Source organism: Macaca thibetana, chromosome 2 (genome assembly GCF_024542745.1).
Source record: "Macaca thibetana thibetana isolate TM-01 chromosome 2, ASM2454274v1, whole genome shotgun sequence".
In the NCBI taxonomy this organism is placed as follows: Eukaryota; Metazoa; Chordata; class Mammalia; order Primates; family Cercopithecidae; genus Macaca; species Macaca thibetana.
Genome location: NC_065579.1, coordinates 52373519 through 52393998, shown reverse-complemented (window position 1 = coordinate 52393998; position 20480 = coordinate 52373519). Strand labels below are relative to the sequence as shown.

Here is a 20480-nt window from a genome sequence, read left to right as displayed (position 1 = left end):
TTTGTTGAGGCACTGTTCACAATAGCCAAGACTTGGAAGCAACCTAAGTGTCCATCAACAGGTGAATGAATAAAGAAAATGTGGTACTTATACACAATGGAGCACTATTCAGTCATAAGAAAAAATGAGATCCTGTCATTTGCAACAACATGAATGGAACTGAAAGTCATTATGTTAAGTGAAATGAGCCAGGCACAGAAAGACAAACATCACATGTTCTCACTCATTTGTGGGATCTAAAAATCAAAACAATTGAGCTAATGGAGATAAGAGAGTAGTGTAGTGGGGGGAGATGGGGATAAGGTTAATGAGTACAAAAAAAAAAAAAAACACACACACACATACACACACAGAATAAATAAGACCTAGTATTTGATAGCGCAACAGGGTTACTATAATAATTTAATTGTACATTCTAAAAGAACTAAAAAGAAAAACTGAATTGTATGTAACACAAAGGATAAATGCTTAAGGTCATAGATATTCCATTTTCCATGATGTGATTATTATACATTACATGTCTGTATCAAAAGATCTCGTGTACCCTATAAATACATACACACACTATGTACCCACAAAAATTTTAAATAAAAAACTAAAAAAAATGTAGATGGATTCCCCTTGGGTCTTTGGCTAAATATAAGAATGGTGTATGCATGCATACAGTGAAACCCTACAAGCCTGGATAAACAAGCTCACTAGGGAAGAAAACAAGTATTGAAAAACTTAAGATTAACAATTTTTAGAATTCAAACAGGGTCAGGAAAAGTTCAAGCTTTGACCAGCCAGAGAGGGGAGACTTCCTTGAATACTAGATCATTCAGAGGACACCCTAGAAGGGTTATACCTTATTAGTAGAGCTAAAATAGTAGTGCTACAGTAAAGGCAACTCTTCATCAACTCAACAAACTTTAAAAACAAGCCTGAAAATAACCAAGCTCATCTACAAGTAACTTAACTGCCAGCCACAACAAAATTAAATGGTCTTTAAAAAAAGACAATAAAATCAAGACATATGACAATACAACACTATGTCCACCATCTAATCAAAAGTTACTAGACATGCACTATTCACAACAACAAAGACACAGAATTGACCCAAATGTCCATCAATCATAGACTAGATAAAGCAAATATGGTACATATACACCATGGAATACTACGCAGCCATAAAACAGAACGAGATCATGTCTTTTGCAGGGGTATGAATGGAGCTGGATGCCATTATCCTTGGCAAACGAATGCAGAAACAGGAAACCAAACACCACGTGTTCTCACTTACAAGTGGGAGCTAAACAATGAGAACACACGGACACAGGGTGGAGAACAACATACACTGGTACCTCTCAGGGAGGGTCGGGGGAGACAGAGCATCAAGAAGAATAGCTAATGGATGCTGGGCTTAATTCTTGAGTGATGGGTTGATCTGTGCAGCAAACCACCATGGCACACGTTTACCTATGTAACAAACCTATACATCCTGTACATGTACTCCAGAACTTAAAAAATTAAAGTCGAAAAAAAAAATAGTAGACACGCCAAGAAGCAAGAAAATGTGACCCATAACTATGAGAAAAATCATTCAACAGAAACAGACCCAGACATTACATGAATACGGAATTATTAATAGCAGACAAGGATTTTTAAACAGCTATAAATTATAAGTTATTATTGTAAGAATACATTTACATATAATATAAATAGACATAAAATTATAAATTATGCTCAAGGATTTGAAGGAGAATATAAACATAAGGCTCAGAGAAATGGATGATACATAGACACAAACACCCACATTTTAAAGATCCAAATGAAACTTCTAGATAAAAGAGATACAATATGAAAAGTTCACCAGGTGGGCTTAAAAGATTATAGACATTGTAGAATAAAGGATCAGTAAATGTGAAGACAAAGGAATAGAAATTATTAAACTGAAACACAGAAACGCACAAAGTAGGAGAAAAAGAATCAAGAGCTGTTGTAGATTAAAGGAGACATGACAACCAAGCTGAATGTGTTTAGTTTAGGATTCATGATTGGATCCTGAAATGGTTAAAAAGAAAACAACTATAAGAGGTATTTTGGACACAATTAGGAAATTTGAACATGCAGTTTATATTATTAGATAATATTTATCAATATTAAATTTCTTAAGTGTGGTTACTACATGTAGGAGAATGCTGCTGTTGTACAGACAATGAATGGGGCTTATTTTAAAATTGTTTAAGAAAAAACACTTGGTAGTTACTAACAATGGATTAACTTCAGAAGTATACCTGTATTTTCATCTTTATTATAACATGAACCACAAGCTTTTGTCTTAAGGGCATTATTTTTTAAATATCCAGCCGAGTACTGTGACAACCTGATACATTTTAATCAGGCCAGCTTCACATACTTAACTTTAAATATTAATTTTCAACTACCATGGCTCATTAAAAAAAAGATATATATATGGACTAATTTCACGCTCTCAAATTGAAAATAAAAACAAAATCATCCTGCACTTAGTAAAGATAAGTGCATAGCACAATACTAGTAAGCAAAATTTGTGAAAATTTGTATTTCAGAGTATTACTTTAAAAATTAACAAAAGGTGTTTTCATGCTTCTTGGTATAAACATTAATTACTAGAAAACTAAGCCTGTTTTCACCTTGAAAAACAGAGATCTGACAAAATAACATTTAGACCATTTTAAGTGCCAGGCTTTAATGTTCCTTAAGAATAATCTTTTTTGTTTCTGTATCTCTCAAGCCTAGAAAAATCTCTCTCATATAAATAGTTGTTTAAAGTAAACTACAACTAAGGTAACTGATTATCCAGCAATATGTAAGTCAAAAAAATAAAATTTCCTTGTATCTGTTGGTTAGTTCCTCCCCAGTCCCTCACCCCACCCACCATCCATAAAAGCACACAGGAAATTTTACTTTAGTCATTTTGGATAAAAATTTTTCTGATATGTTGCATTTTCCCCACCTTTTTACCAAATGTGACTTGACCTTTTCCAGTTACTCGGGATCATCATGAACGTGCTTCAACAGACTACAGTTTTTCTCCTTAATGTTAAGTGTCAAATGTTACTTCCTCTCTCTGTGCTTACCACTAGTACTCTGCTAATAGTTATTCTGGACTTCCTCCATCCATATATTCTTCTCTGTTGCAGAGGAAAAAAAAAGAACTAACCCTGATAAGAATTCTATTCTTTTAAAGAAATTAAGTGCATAAGAATTCTGAGAAAAACTGCCAGGAAAAGTACATGGTTTTAATGCTGAAGCTTAGCAACATTCAGAACGGTGGTACAAAGGCATGTTTCCTTCTCTTCTCTGAGGCTATGTTCTGAAAGAGTTGACCTTTTGCTAAGTGGCGTATTACCACTGTACATGTTAAGCTTAGAGGTAAGCTTAATTTATTTATTTCATTAGAAAACATTTTTGGTAGGGCTGGTAAAATCTTCTGTGTTATACAAAAAGTCATACTTATTTGTTTCAAGTACAGTATACCAAAAAACAGAAGCCAAAATGCTTGGCACTTAAATTATTAAAGATCTTATGTTGGCCGGGTGCAGTGGCTCGCACCTGTAATCCCAATACTTTGGAAGGCCGAGGTGGACGGATCACTTAAGGTCAGGAGTTCAAGGCTAGCCTGGACAACATGGTGAAACCCCATCTCTACTAAAAATATGAAAATTAGCCAGGTGTGGTGGCGGGTGCCTGTAATACCAGCTACTCAGGAGGCTAGGGCAGGAGAATCATTTGAACGTGGAAGGTGGAGGTTGCAGTGAGCCGTGATCAAGCCACCACACACCAGCCTGGGTGACAGAGCGAGACTCCATCTCAAAAAAAAAATAAATAAATAAAAAGATCTTATGTTATTTTTCTGATGGCATCATTTTAAAGTCAATCTATGGTATATGGACAAGCAATTTTAAATACTGGGAGACACTATTTAATGCTAAAATTGCAAATAAAACATAATTTTTGAACTAAGAAGTACTTAAGCAAAAAGCATACTTCTTAGTGTCCCTGCCAGTGTTCACTGCTACACAGAAAAGACTGGCCTAAATCTGCATTTTTCAAACTGTAGGTCATGATCCATTACCAGGCAGTAAAGTCTTAGTGAATCTAAGTGAATTTTAGTTTTTAATAAAAAGGAATTTCATATACCAAGTTATTACCGTATAGGTAGTGTACGTAAGTACTACTCCATGAAATTTTATTGTCGGACTGTGTGCTGTATAATACTAGGGCACAAGTAAAAATAAACTTCTTACTGTGGGTGGATTGCAGTCAAAAAAGTTTGAAACCCACTCATATAGATAGTTCTTAGTATTCCATAGGTTGTTGGCAATCAGAAAAAAGACTGATGCCTTTCAACATGATTGTTCCATGTTGCAACAATCATGTTCTGCAACATCCCATCACAAAATCAGTCATTAGCTTATAGTCTTTGAATGTGGCTATTTCCAGTATTACGAAGTTTAATACTGTAGCTGGAACATGGTTAGTACTAAAGATAATAAAATGAATAACATATAATTAAAATTAATTTAAAAGTTAAATTACGTTTGTCTTTTTTCCCAGTGACATTAAGAAAATCTGAAAAACCTTTATGTGCAGTTATGCTATAAGTTTAAAAAAACTTGTAAGTTATGTCTGCTATAAGTTAAAACTGCTTTAAAAAAAATCTTTACTTTGCAACAAACTACACCAGTTAAAATAAACTATACTAGTTAAAAGCTGCCTAAATATTTGTCGGAATTGCAATTTAAGTCAAAAAAAGCTATTCATAAAATATTTTCTAGTTACCCATGTATATTAAAGTAGATATTTAAAATAAAGGATCTGATCTAAGTTCATATTTTTTAGATATTGATAGGATTCATATTCTAATCAAATCTTAATGATTTCTCATCCTAACACAGCAGAGGCCCCATTTCAGCCCAACCACCACTGAAAATAAAGGCTTTAGAATAACTTTCTGTGCAACAAGAGAATAACTCTCTGTACTTAAAATCAGCTTACTAGGAATTTCACAAGTAACACAGGAACTCCCATTGCACTTGAAAAGTATCTGTGATGGAGCAATTACAGTAAGAATTTTGATGTCTAGCGCCACCCAGTGACAGATCTCTGAGTATACTCCTCCATTACTGCCTGTTAATTGCTTCCGGTATTGTACGCACTGTACTAAAATCTCAGTACACAGAACTGTAGAAAATATACGCTCTACTCCCAAGAATCTGAAATTAGAAAAGACATTCCCATGAGTTTTTTAGTTTAGGATCAGGCTAGAGGTAATGAAAATAGTATAATGGAGCAAAAAGAAAGAATTAGAAAATACACAGTATTGCTAGAATTTGTTCTGGCCTTACAAAGAGCCTTTCCCATTGCAAGCTATTATAAACACAAAATAAAAAAGGAGTAACTTTAATGAGCAATCACTTTATGGTATACTTAACATCACTTTATTTAAAACATTTGAAATCAAGGTAAAAATAGCCCAAATAAAGAGCTTTCTCATTATGAAAATCAGCTCGTTTAACATAATCTGTAGATGGAATAAAATCTTGAAGATAAAGAATTACCAGGCCAGACGCAATGGTTCACATCTGTAATCTCAGCACTTTGGAAGGCCAAGGTGAAAGGATCACTTAAGCCCAGGAGCTTCGGACCATTCTGAGCAACATGGCAAGATCCCCTCTCAACAAAACAAAACAAATTAGCCAGGCATGGTGGAGGCTGCCTATAGTCCTAGCTACTTGGGAGGCTGAGGTGGGAGGATTGCCTGAGCCCAGGAGGTCAAGGCTGCAGTGAGCCGTGTTCATGCCACTGCACTCCAGCCCACGCAACAGTATAAGACCCTGTCTCAAAAAAAAAAAAATTACCTGATAACAAGGTCTTTAATGAAGTCTGATTAAAGTGATATATTAGAAAGCAACAGGTCTCTCTTAAACTAAGTATTGAGTACACAGAAATTCATTTTACTATTATTTAAATTGCACATATACACATTATGGATACTTTTACTGTGTATGCTATGTTTCAAAACACAAAAAGGTGAGAAGTCAAAAATGAAAAAGAAAACAGCATAACACAGATACTGAATGGTTTTGGAGCATGGCCTCTTCTAACTAGTTATAAATTGGGTTTTTGCAGTTCTAGCAATGTAACACAACCAGATCTTCACTTTACTGTCTACCTTCTAAGGATTCCCTAAAGAAAACACACTCTTAACTCTGCTTCTAAATCTTTCCAAGTGCAAAATGGAAAAGTTCTCCGAGAACTGATTTTCTCTTCCTTCAGCATAGCCAACACAAAGCAACAATAAATTAATCATCAGCCTGGACACAAAATACCCTTTCTCCCCACCCAGATGTCTGGTAGAGGAGAAAAAGTACTTATTCTATACGGGAAGAAAATGAAATAAATTAATGAGAGACACAGAGAATAGAGATAATTCTCAAAACCTAGCTATGACCATCTTTTTGAGTCCAAAGAAATAAGAAGAAATTAAGAAGTAGAATCTCTTTCTCAAGTGATCAAAGCAATGCAGATGAGAATGCAGCAATAGATCTGAGGATTCAGATGTGAATATAAATCGTTAATTTTATCTATTGGATAAAAATTCCTGGGAACCTTGCAGTATTGAATAATCAATTATTAAAATAAGATCCAGAATTGTAGCAAGCAATCCTGCCAATATTACATTCTCCATTTCAACATTGTTCTTTTCTGCATATTATTTTAGGACTACTGCAGGCCACGTTGGGAAGAGCTACTCCTCAGAAGAGAATATCAGGCTCTTATGACATTTTAATTCTCATTAATATTATAGTTCAGTGATATAAAACTATCTTTCTCTCTTTCTTTAGATCCCTTACCTAGACATTGTTCACTGATAGTATATCTGAGTAATCTGAATCTCTTGATTTTAATACATTTCATTGCTTGAGTCCAAAATAAAGCAATAAGTCTCTTGAAAAGTATATGGTCTAGCATTCTGATATCTGTGATTAAAGGATACCCATGTAAAACTTCTGAAGCAAAAGAATGTTTGGGGAAAAGATATATAAATAAAGTTACTGGCATTACATTGCTTCATTAGATTAGAATAAAGCACATGTAAATTAACATTTTTCAGCTTTTTTCATTCATGAAAGATTAACTTCCTGGTAAAAGAAGGGGGCCGGGCGCGGTGGCTCAAGCCTGTAATCCCAGCACTTTGGGAGGCCGAGGCAGGTGGATCACGAGGTCAGGAGATCGAGACTATCCTGGCTAACATGGTGAAACCCCGTCTCTACTAAAAATACAAAAAACTAGCCGGGCGTGGTGGCGGGCGCCTGTAGTCTCAGCTACTTGGGAGGCTGAGGCCGGAGAATGGCGTGAACCCGGGAGGCGGAGCTTGCAGTGAGCCGAGATCAGGCCACTGCACTCCAGCCTGGGAGACACAGCGAGACTCCGTCTCAAAAAAAAAAAAAAAAAGAAGGGAATTTTGCTTTGTTGTTTTAATACTGAATAAATTTATGTACAAAGAAACCTAATCATGAAAATGCAAGTATATTTAACAATTAAAGGGTGGAAGAAATGAATGAACGAACAAATGAATGAATGAATTAGTAGCACAAAGCTGTTTGATTGAACCATATATGGATAGAACTGTTTCCATCCATCAAGTATCCTTGAATATGCTCCTTTAGCGGAATCTTTTAAACATGATTCTGAAGTAGATTAATAACAAATGTTATAAACCACTTTATAGAAATATATAAATTATGAAAAATTAAATGATATTAAATGACTTTCAGGTAATTTGCAGTTTAATTTCTACTTAAGGTCGTATCTACTTGCTTACTACTACTGAAACAGTAGCGCAGAGTATGTGCAGAGTATGTTCTGGGGACGACAAGTAATGTGTTTGCCTGAAGGCCTGAAAGGGGATAATGAAAGGTAAATCTAGGAAGGAAAACTAGAAGGCCACTTTCTGAGATAACAAAAAATCACCAAAAAAACAAAAAAAAAAGAAAAAAAGTTATTACAATATGATCAAATAATCCCAAAAATGTTTATGGTAATAAAAAATTCTATAAACATTGAGAACTAAAGAAAAATATCTGTGAGATAAACAAATATCTAGACTTAGAAATAATTCCAAAAGCATTAAGTGAAATGAACATGAAGCAAATGGAAAGCTCCGGTGATATTGTTTAGGCTCTAATCTATTCACATTTTATTATAAGCCCTTAAAGTTTTTAAAGTAAATCACTTTGCAAATATTTATTATTCATCTACCAATGTCATATAATGCATTAGGCACTAGCACTACAGAATCTAAAACATGATTTTTTTCTCTCACAGAGAGAAACAGAGACTGATGTGGGATTAAACAGTATATAAAAGATACGGGCCAGGTGCAGTAGCTCACTCCTGTAATCCCTGCACTTTGAGAGGAAGAGGCGGGTGGATCACCTGAGGCCAGGGGTTCAAGACTAGCCTGGCCAATATGATGAAATCCCATCTCTATCAAAAACACAAAAAATTAGCTGGGCATGGTGGCACGCACCTGTAATCCCAGCTACTCAGGAGGCTGAGGCAGGAGAATTGCTTGAAACTGGGAGGCAGAGGTTGCAGTAAGCCAAGACCGTGCTACTGTATTCCAGCCTGGGCAATAAGAGCAAAACTCCATCTCGGGGGGAAAAAAAAAAAAAGATAGGATGAGTTCTACCTTGAAGAAAATCAGGAAAGGTTTCAGACAGGACACAGTTTATCTTAGATCTAAAATAAAGTCAGATTGGCCAGACAGACAAGTAGAAGGAGGACATGCCAGATGGAGGACATGACAGAAACTAAGACAGAGTGGGAGACACTGCTCAGCACATATGGGGACTTGTAAATTCTTATGAGGTGGGAGGAGTGGCAAAGTAGAGATGAAACTTGAGAGAGAGGCAGAAGTCAGGTAAAGTATCCCAGTTAAGTTTTGTATTTGTATCCCAGTTAAGTTTTATAAAAGCCACATTACAGCAGAAAATAGCTCTGAAGAGACCCAACATATTCCTTATCATCTACAATCCAAATGTACCTCCATTCATGCCAAAAAAAAAATGGGGTGTGGGAAGGGAGAATAATATCTAAGTCCTTTCGGCCTTGATAACTGGCCTAGATGGCTTTGCAGCTACATTTTTCAAAAATACTCATTCACACAGATAGAATAAGATTCAGCACACACGGCTGAATAAAGTGCATATGTTGCACCATTTCTGTTTACCAGTGTTCCCTAAAGTCCAGCTAAAATACAGTAAATTCGCTACTCAAAGAAATTGGTGACTTGCCATTATATCCAAGTAATGAAAGCATCTGGTACTGAAATGACAATGGGCAGATTTTTTTTTTATAACTTATCTTTATTCAGTTATAGATACAGAAAATTGTATAGCTCTGAAAGTTCAATGTTAAATGATTATTTTAATGGCCTTTCAATTACTAGGTATTTTTACAGATTTTTTTTAAAGTCGTATTTCTCACTGGGATGCCAATTCAAGCCTTCTGAGAAACGTCTCCCTCAGAATGCTTCAAAGTCAACTTTCTATTTAAAAGATTTAATATAGCCTTAATTTATTTGCCAAAGTGCCAACAATGTTTTTGAATCTCAAATGCTCACCAAAAACTAACATTTCCAAACAATTATGTTTTGTCACAGTAAAGAACAGCATCATACAAAGACAAAACAGCACTGTTTTGCTTTTCCTCTAAAGAGCTGTATTTTTCAGAGGATACAGTTTTTGTCAGTATAAGTGATTACTTTTAGAATAAGTACCTGACATGTAATCAATAGTTCTTCTTACTGGCTTTTTTGATATTCTACATATTCAAACATTCATTCTGAGCATGGGTTTTGCTGCACCTCCTCAAGGTAAGACAGATTAAAAGGTTCATATGTGTTTCTCTCAACAGAAGATAAAAAATTAAAACAATGGCTCTCTTTATCTGGAAAGCAATTCCCTTTCCTCCAGGAATTGTTAATTGCATTTCCGCTGCCTCTGTGGCTATCTTTGAGTCACAAATCACTTGGGATGGTTTATATGAAGAAAATATGCCATTTTAAAAACTATAACATATATTCCACTTATTCATTTCCTTTTAAAGAAGAAGAAAAGTGTACGTTTATTTAATCTTTTTTTAAAAAAAACTAAAAGAACTGTAAAAATCCTGAAATACCCACCAACATTAATCATCTGAAATATCTCGATAAATTTTTATTCCTCGTTTCTTTTCTCTTTGTGGTCTAAAACAAAGAGTTCCTTTCTCCAAGGAAAACTTTAAAAGATAGAGCCAATTCTCCTTTGTCTGAGATAATTTGTATGTCACTTTGGGTAAGAGGCATGCCAAAATATAACCCTGCACTACCATCAATTGTAGTATTATGTATGAAGCTGAATTAAGTTTTCCTCAGTACTCAGTCCTAGTAAGCTATGTAATAAATAAGGAAATATATCCTTTTCTAACTATTTTAAGCCAATGCATCATAGAGAATTGTGGATATACACGAATGAACCATTATTGATTATCTACAGGAGATATTTATCAGCAATTCTGAAAAGAAGTATTATACATATTAACATTGATGACCAAATTCCACAACACACTTAATATAAAACTGTATATAACCATTTTGGAAGCTCATTAAATGCAGTCAGAGATTTCTGATATGAAAAGTACAGTTAATAAGGCTAACAGCTTATCCATCAGTAACCACCCTAGAAAGGAAATTTTCTTTAGGGTGCGATTCCAGTTGTTTTTCCAGTAACCATAATGACTTTATCCTTACCCAGTCACACTACCTTGATAGGTGATGCATAATTCTTACTACTACAAATTTATGAAACATACTTTCCACAATGGTATGATTAAACTGTCTTTATAAGCCAAATTAGAAATTTTATACAACAGCTGACACTGAGTTGCTATATCACATGTGACTTATTAGACAATTTGATTTCCAAAAAGTCAGCAATTTTGCCATCTTTACCTTTATTCTATTTAATTCTAATGGTTAAAAGCAAAAAACATCAACAGCTAAGACCCACTGCCTCCTTCCTGTATGCAAGGTGCTGTTGGGGAGGCATTTAACATTGATTAGTTCATGTTATCCTCCCAACAATCCTATGATATAGGGAACATTATAATTCTTATTTTATAGATAAGAAAATTGAGGCACACAGAGGTAAAATAACTTGTCCAAGGTCATACTGCTAATAAATGATAAAGATGAGATTGAAGTGTATACACTCTGTTTCCAGACCTTGATTATAATCATTGTGTCTCCCTGTAAACTGATGTTCCAGAAATTTATACAACTCTGACAAAAACAGAAATCATTAGGAATGACATAAGTAAGGAATCTTCAGCCTTAAATGGCCAGAATATACTCCACTGTATATTTGTGGAAGAAAAAATAACCAAGTGAAAGAACATGTACAACAGACTAGAGCCTTATTCATTAAAACTGTGCCTACATGGTAAAGTACAATGAGAATTTTTTTAACATTTCCCTTTCTAACATTAGAATGGCTCAACGGAAACCTTTTTCCATGTTTTTCATATGTACACATTTTTCAAGAATATATTAGACACATAGGCAAAAGGCTATTACAGTTTGATTTAATAAGTCTTTATTGATTGCTTACCATGTACTATAATACAAATTGGATATATAAATATGGTTAAAACATGAACGCTAAACACCATCAATTCACAAATGAGATATATATATATATTCAATAAAAAGCAATAACAATGTGATAAAACGCAATGAAGGAAGTATTTGCAAAGTGGAAGGGTGGCACATTGAGCTGGAATGGTCTGCACTGCAACAGAGGAAGTAGAAAGAAAAGTAAGGCTTCCTGAGGAGGTAACATCCTCAGCTAGCACATAAGTGATGAGACAGATAAATGGGTGATAAAGATCATTGGAGCAGAGATCTTGGACAGAGAAAATAGTACATGTAAAGGCACAGCCAGTTGAGAGAATTCAGGCAGGCGGTATGGCTGCAACATAAAATTCAAGGCAAGCAGTGAAAAGAGATGAGCTGGACTAATGACTAAATCATTAAGCTCCTTTGGAAGTACTCAGACTCATGATGAGGATCCACTAAAGGGACAAGAAGGCTAACAAGTCTACTGTATTCATTCCCGAGTTGTGGTTTCATCTTCAAAAACAGATATTCAGTAACAGTATTTCCCTAATTTTCAAAGTGTACTATCTCCCATCCCTGCCTGTAAAGGAAAGTTATAACAACAACAAAAAAGTATTCTAGTTTCTATCTATCAGACTGTACTGAGTCCACAAATTACAAAGCATAATAGTGCAGTAGACCTTGGGATCAATAGAATTAGTTTACTTTTAATTTCTTAACAGCAAGAAATTAATGAAACATTACAATAACATTTAATTTTAACTGAAGCAATCTCTAATTATTATAGTTTAGTTCTGGATAAAACAGTTAAATGTAAACTATCATAAACAACTCTGAGGAGCAGGAAATCTACTACTTTGACTTCAAACTCTAATCTATTCCCATTTAAAGGCAAGTGAGAGTCTATATTTGGAACTAACATAAAGTAGTAATGATACCTATCATTTACACAGTGCTATACATTTTCAAATTCCTTTATATTTATTATTTTATTCTTCTCATAAGTTTATTACGGAGGTATCATTTCTTCCATGCAATCAAAATTGCAGAGAAAATTCATGCACAGCGTGACAGGGCGGTTTTTCTTGCTGAACAAATTATCTAAGACCAAGCAACATGAAATAATAGCCCATGTCCTATTCTGGGAGATACATGCAAGACACTATATGACACTCAGCTCTGAGGAAGTCCAGTAACAGTTACATCAAGGTTTATTTTACATAGGCCTCAATGTGGCTCCTTAGCCAATGCCAATCCCAAAACAGACTTTAAAAAACCATACACCTAGAGCAGCACTGGTGATACATGGTGAGGGAGGTGGGTAAACCTCATTTTACTATCTGAAATGCTAGCTTAACACATGTCAGAGAGAAAAAACTTTATACAGGGGCAGATTTAACTTATTACAAAAGACAAACCTCAATGACAATGTAGATACAGGTATAGATGTAGGTTTGAGATTAATACTGGAAGGGTAAAGGCATAAAACTAAAGGCTGAAGTTAAGTTTTCATTCCTACATGAGATCAAGTAAGATTCCACTGTTAAACCACAGTTCAAGATGTCCAACAAATGCCTGAAAATTCTTAGAACCAGTAAAAGTTATTTCTATTCTATGCATCCAGTTTATTTTCAATCTTACTGGATTTTAAATTTTAAATGTTTTCTGAAATAAGGGAGGATTTAAATTAGCTAACTAAACAAATAGGAAACAAAAAATGAAAAAAGAAAACCATACCTTTATATCGAAATTACAATCAAGTCTTCTAATTAGCACGATGAAAGCGCCAGATGAATTGTCTTTTACTGGTGGAGGCACTATGGGTTCACAGGCATTCTCTGGTTTTGAGTTAATCAAAAAACCCTGAAAAAGAATTGGTAAAAATTATCTATCTGTTTCAGTCAATAAATCAATCAACCTACTTCTACAAATATCTTTTCAATTTGTCATGTTTTGCATTATGCTAGATGTATTATTGGGCATCTACAATTGCTCACAATCACAGAACTTCTAAAGCAGCATTTGCTTTCATAAAGCATTTAGTTTTCTAAAATAAGTTCTATCTTTTGTATTGAAGTTAAAAAATAATAATAATAAGCAAACGCATGCATAAGCCAATCACCCCAAAGACAACCACTGGTATATTTTCTAACAATATTTGACATTTTCAAACCAAGCAAAGATGTCTTAAAAATTAACTTTCTTTCATGTTAGCAGACAATGAAATGCACATAATAAATACATTTATAGAAATTTATTCTGCAGAAATGCTAGCCTGAGTATGTAAGGTGTATGTGGAAAGACAGTTATTGGTACATTATTATTATTATTATTATTATTATTATTATTATGTGAGATGGAGTCTTCGCTCTGTCGCCCAGGCTGGAGTGCAGTGGCGCGATCTCGGCTCACTGCAAGCTCCGCCTCCCGGGTTCACGCCATTCTCCTGCCTCAGTCTCCAAAGTAGCTGGGACTACAGGCGCTCGCCACCACCCCCTTCTAATTTTTTTGTATTTTTCGTAGAGACAGGGTTTCACTGTGTTAGCCAGGATGGTCTCAATCTCCTGACCTCGTGCTCCACCCTCAGCCTCCCAAAGTGCTGGGATTACAGGTGTGAGCCACCGCGCCCAGCCTCGTACATTATTTTTAATAGCAAAAACTGGAAATCACATATATCCAAAAGACAGCTATTTAAACAATTATAGTATATTTATACAATAGGTAAATAATGCAGCCATTTAAAAAAATGAGGAAGACCTGTACACACTCAACTGAAAAGACGTTCACAAGATAACCATGAATTTAAAAAGTAAACAGCAAGTTGCTTTCAGGAATGCAGGATGGTTTGACATAAGAAAATGTAGTAACAGGCCGGTCGCCGTGACTCACACTTGCAATCCCGGCACTTTGGGAGGCTGAGGCAGATGGATCACTTGAAGTCAGGAGTTCAAGACCAGCCTGGCCAACATGGCAAAACCCCGTCTCTACTAAAAATACAAAAATTAGCCGAGCATGGTGGCACATGCCTGTAGTCCCAGCTACTTGGGAGGCTGAGGCAGGAGAATGGCTTGAATCCAGGAGATGGAGGCTGCAGTGAGTCAAGATTGTGCCACTGCACTCCAGCCTGGGCGATAGAGCGAAACCCCATCTCGGAAAAAAAAAAAAAAAAAAAAAAAAATCTGGTAACAGATTAAAACAGAAAAATCAAATGACTATCTTAACATATGTAAAAAGTGAATAAACACATAAAAAGATGATCAAATTAATTGATTTCATTTATAAAGGAAGGAGGCAATTAAAACTATGAGACAATGCCTTAACAACAGTTCTGTATGGTCCCTGAACTGGTCACACTAATCATCTATTCCACAGGATTTGGCAATTTCTCCTCCGTGAAATTATATCGCTCAGCTTGTGATATGGAAAGTGTTTGTACATAACTTGGGTATAAAATGTATCACTCTTTCATTTGCTCATGTAATAGCTCCTCTTCTTAATCCCATAAAGCACCTTTTTTGCAAGGAAGTACAACTGTGGTCATCCTTCCAATGATGAATATTTGCTTTATTCTTGTTAAATGTGCACCCTGCTCTGATTGCCTTTCTGCAAACACTTTTTGCTTCAATGCCAAATAACATAGTGTAGGAAATCTTTTTCAACACAGTTATTATAGCAATTAAACACAAGCCATATAGGTTGGCTTCCAGTTCCAAAATGGTGATGCAGAAGCAAGCTGGTTTGACTCCCCTACACAGAAAAAGGAAAACAAATATACAGCAATGAGATTATGGCCAGAAATAAGCCAGAACTCAAATATAAGGAGAGATCATTCCCAGGGCCACAGAGAAGTAAAAAAATCTCCCAGCAGACAGAGAATTAGACTTGCACATCCACAATGCCCCTCCCCCCATTTTGCCCAGCACCAACTGCAAGGAAAATTTCCCCTCAACTCACTGTTTCAACTTACTGTAAAAGTAAGACCAAGGTGGAACCAAATTGCCCACTATCTTGGGTTCCCTAGGAGGAGATGTGTCCCTTCCTTAACCCACAGAAAGCATCACAAGTACCTAAAGGGAGAAATATCCATGAGGTAGATAGAGACTAAGAGGGGAAGCAGGACTACAATCCCTAGCCCTATAAAGGAGAGCCCTCCTTTGTAACTCTACCAAAGGAGATGCCAAATCACAGTAGCTATTCAGTAGCACCATACAGTAGGTTTGTCCCACAAGTCCACTGGGCATAAACCTCCAAAGCCAGCCTCCCCACACTGCCGAGATATCCCCATTGGGACCTGCCCCTTTGGGAAGGGCAACACTTTGATAATTTACTAGAGCCAAGGTGAACCTAAGCTTAAGGCACCACCTAAAGCCAAAAAGGAGGCAGTAACCAAGCAGTAAATAACCTCTAACCAAACACATCCAATAGAAACCAAAACAAGCCAGACAGAGAAGAACAGAATAAATAACTAATCTTTCAATGCAAAGACACAGATATACATCCACAAGAAACAACAGCAAGCAGGGAACCATGATGCCCAAATGGACAAAGCAAGAAACCAATAAGCAACCCTAACAAGATGACAATATGTGAACTTTTTAAGCAAGAATTCAAAATAGCAGTTTTAAGGAAACTCAGTGATCTCCAAGATAACACAGAAAAGAAATTCAGAAATTTATCAGAAAATTTTAACCAAAAAATTGAAATAATTCTGTTTAAACCAAACAAATTTTGGAACTAAGAAATATATCTGCTGACCTGAAAAATTCATTAGAGGCACTCAACATCAGAATGGATCAAGGAGAAGAATCAGCAAAGTCAAAGACAGCCTAATTTTAAATACACAGAAGAGAAAAAAGAAAAGAGTGAAAAGCAATAAAGATCTCCTACAAGATAAAGAAAATTACCTCAAAAGACCAACTCTAAGAATTATAGGTGTTCAAGACGGAGCTGAGCAAAAGCAAGGTATAGAAAGCTTATTCAAAAATAAAAAATAAAAAACTTTACAAAACTTGAGAAAGATATAAATAACCAGCAACAGGAAGGTGAGAGAACAAACAGATTTGACCCAAATAAGACTACCCCAAGACATACACTAATCAAACTCTCAAAGGTCAAGGACAAAGAGAGGATCCTAAATGCAGCAAGAAAAAAGAAGGAAATAACATACAAAGGAGTTCCAATTCATGTGGCAACAGACTTTTCATTGAAAAACAATACAAGCCAGGAGGAAGTGGAATAACTAGAGAAAGAGAGAGACAGAGAAAGAAAGGAAAGGACAGAAAGGGAAAGGAGAGGGAAGGAGAAGGGAGGGGAAAAAGGGGAGGGGAGGAGAGGAGCAGAGAGGATCATAATGAAGAGGAGCAAAAATCAAAAAGTGCAGGGAGGGAGGGAGGGAGGAAGGAAGGGAGGAAGAAAGGAAACCTATCATCCAAGAATAACCAAATCCAGCAAAGTTATCCTTCAAATATAAGAAACAAAGTTTTTCCCAGATAAACAAAAGCTGAGAGAGTTTACCACCACCAGGCCTGTCTTACAAGAAATGCTAAGGAAAATTATTCAGTCTGAAAGAAAAAAGACTAACGTGCTAAAATAATTAGAAAAAAAAAATAGTTGAAGGTCTAAAACCCACTGGTAAAATTAAGTACATAGACAAACCCAGAATACTCATACCATAATTGTGGTGTGCAATCCACTCATAACTCCAGTTATGTCCAGAAGACAAATCTATTTAAAACAATTATTTAAAAGAAAGAAAACAAACAAAAAAATTATAGCTACAGCAACATAGTAAGAGATAGGTAATATAAAAATATGTGAACTGAGACAACTAAAAGCCAAAATGTGAGGGATAGAGTTAAAGTGTAGAATTTTTTTTTTCATTCTCATTTGTTTCTATTCTTTTCTATGTGACTTAAAATGTCACCCTTTAAATAACTTGTTATAAGATGGCTTTGTAAGCCTTATAGTACTGACAATGCAAAAACCTGTAACAGATTCACTAAAAATAAAAAGCAATTAATTAAAAAGCACTATCAGAGAAAATCACTTAACCACAAAGGAAGACAGTAAGAAAGGAAGAGAAAAATTACAATACAAAAAACAATCAACAAAACGGAAGTAAAAGTCTTAACTCATCAATAACACCAAATGTAAACGGAATCCATTCTCCAATTAAAAGGCACAAAATGGCTGGATGGACAAAGAAACAAGACCCAATACTACGCTGCTTACAAAAAAACCACTTCACCTATAAACATATACATAGTCCAAAAGTGAGGGGTGAAAAATGAAATTCCAGTAGTAGTTACACTTATATCAAATAAAACAGACTACAAATCGTCAAACAGTATAAAAAGAGACAAGGAAGATCAATATATATGATACAAGGGTCAATTCTGCAAGATGATATAACAATTATAACTATTTATGCAACCAATATGAGGCAGCCAAGCATATGCAGCAAACATAAACAGATCCAAAGGGAGAGAGAGACTACAATACAATAATAGTAGGGAAACTTTAGCACACCACTTTCGGAAATGTACAGATCACCAGACAGAAAATCAACGAAGAATCAATAACCTAAAGGTCCTGACATTAACAGAACATCTCACCCAACGGTTACAGAAAAGACATTATTCTTATCAGCACATGGAACATTTTCAGAATATACCTTATCTTAGGCCACAGAACAAGTCTGAAAAATTCAAAAAGTAGCAATCATACCACTATCTTTTCTGGCCACAATAGACTACAATAACAAGAAGAACCTTGGAAACTTCGCAAATGTATGGCAACTAAACAAAATGTTCCTGAATAACCAATGGGTGAATAAAGAAATTAAGAAAAGAAATTTAAAATTTCCTGAAACAAATGAAAATGAAACTACCACATACCAAAATATATGGATACAGCAAAAGCAGTACTAAGAGGGAAGTTTATAGTAATAAACGTGTCAGAGGTGTCTGAACCAGAGCAACTCCATCTTGAATAGGAGCTGGGCAAAAAATGAGACTGAGACCTACTAAGCTGCACTCCCAGATGGTTAAAGCATTCTAAGTCACAGAATGAGATAAGAGGTCAGAAGAAGACACAGGTCATAAAGACCTTGCTCATAAAATAGGTTACAGTAAAGAAGTCAGCTAAAATCCACCAAAACCAAGATGGTGACGAGAGTGACCTCTGGTCTTCCTCACTGCTACGCTCCCACCAGTGCCATGACACTTTACAAACGCCATGGCAACTTCAAGAAGTTACCTATATGGTCTAAAAAGGGGAGGCATAAATAATCCACCCCTTGTTTAGCATATCACCAAGAAATAATCATAAAAATGGGCAACCAGCAGCCCTCCAAGCTGTTCTGTCTATGGAGTAGTCATTCTTTTATTCCTTTACTTTCTTAATCAACTTGCTTTCACTTTGCACTGCAGACTCATCCTGAATTCTTTCTTGTATGAGATCCAAGGACCCTCTCTTGGGGTCTGGATCAGGATCCCTTTCCTGTAACACCACTAGTGCCATGACAGCTTACAGATGTCATGACAACATCAGGAAATTACCCTATATGGTCTAAAAAGGGAAGACAGAAACAATCCCACCCCTTGTTTAGCATAGTATCAAGAAATAATCATATAAATGGCCAACCAGGAACCCTCCGGGCTGCTCTGTCTATGGAGTAGCCATTCTTTTATTCCATCACTTTCCTAATAAACTTGCTTTCACTTTACTCTATGGACTCACACTGAATTCTTTCTTGCACGAGAACCAAGAACCCTCTCTTGGGGTCTAGATCGGGACCCCTTTCCTGTAACAAATGCTTATATCAAAAAAGCATAAAGATTTCAAACAAACCACCTAACAATGAACCTCAAGGAACTAGAAAAACAACACCAAATGAAACCCAAAATTAGTAGACAGAAAGAAAGATCATCTATTCCAATTTTTTGGTATACAAAAAAATGGGAAGATTGGAAGCAGATTGCTTGAGTTCATTAGCTTGAGACCACCTGGACAACACGGTGAAACCCTATCTCTACAAAAAATATAAAAATTAGCTGGCTGTGGTGGTGCATGCCTGTAGTCCCAACTACTCGGGAGGCTAAAGTGGGAGGACTGCTTCAGCCCAGGAGTGGAAGGCTGCAGTGAGCCGAGATCACACCATTGCACTTCATCTTGGGAAACAGAGTGAGATCCTCTCTCTCAAAAAAACCAAACAGGAGGGTATAGGGCTGATCAATGAATAAGACAGCTTTTGAGGTTATATCTTAAATGTTCCTGCTTTTACTACTAATGTTGATGATTATTACAACAAACATAATGTCTGTTTTATATATATATATATAAATATCTAGAAATAAGTTTCATGAATGTGTTGAAAGGGTTAGCTCCTTTGTACAGGCTCTAGTCTACTGTCACCATTGATAAGTACCACTTCTGCAGACAGCCAGAAAAGACACTTTTATCTTATGGAGATGCTTGTTTTTATTTATTTTTTTTATTTCTTAGATCACATAGGTTAAGGAGAAATATACTCCAAATGCCTAGTTTTTCTTCTCTTGGTTTTGGAATTTGGGTTGTTCCATCTAAATACAATATATCTTATTAAACATCCACTATACCTTTCTTTATATCATCAGAATAACCTGATTGCAAATAAAATTTCATTTACATATAAATTAATAAATATCTTCTTCCAAAGTTTACTACTTCAAATTAATCTGCAGACATAAAGAGTTTGCTAGTGACCTTGCCGTTAAAAGAAAAAAGGAGGGAGGATGGCAACAAATCAGTG

The 20480-nt window shown here is 35.6% G+C and overlaps 1 protein-coding gene across 3 annotated transcripts in view; it reads right to left on the bottom strand.

The window, feature by feature from the left end:
* Positions 1-20480, bottom strand: part of RNF13 (ring finger protein 13) — a 159609-nt gene that overhangs the window by 86605 nt on the left and 52524 nt on the right. For 2 of the 3 annotated variants that reach the window (XM_050779780.1, XM_050779781.1), the window contains exon 4: positions 13427-13552. In XM_050779780.1, coding sequence (XP_050635737.1) covers positions 13427-13552 — 126 coding nt within the window. Of the gene's footprint in view, positions 1-13426; positions 13553-20480 lie in introns of those variants that run through there. The other variant, XM_050779782.1, reaches the window with a different exon arrangement.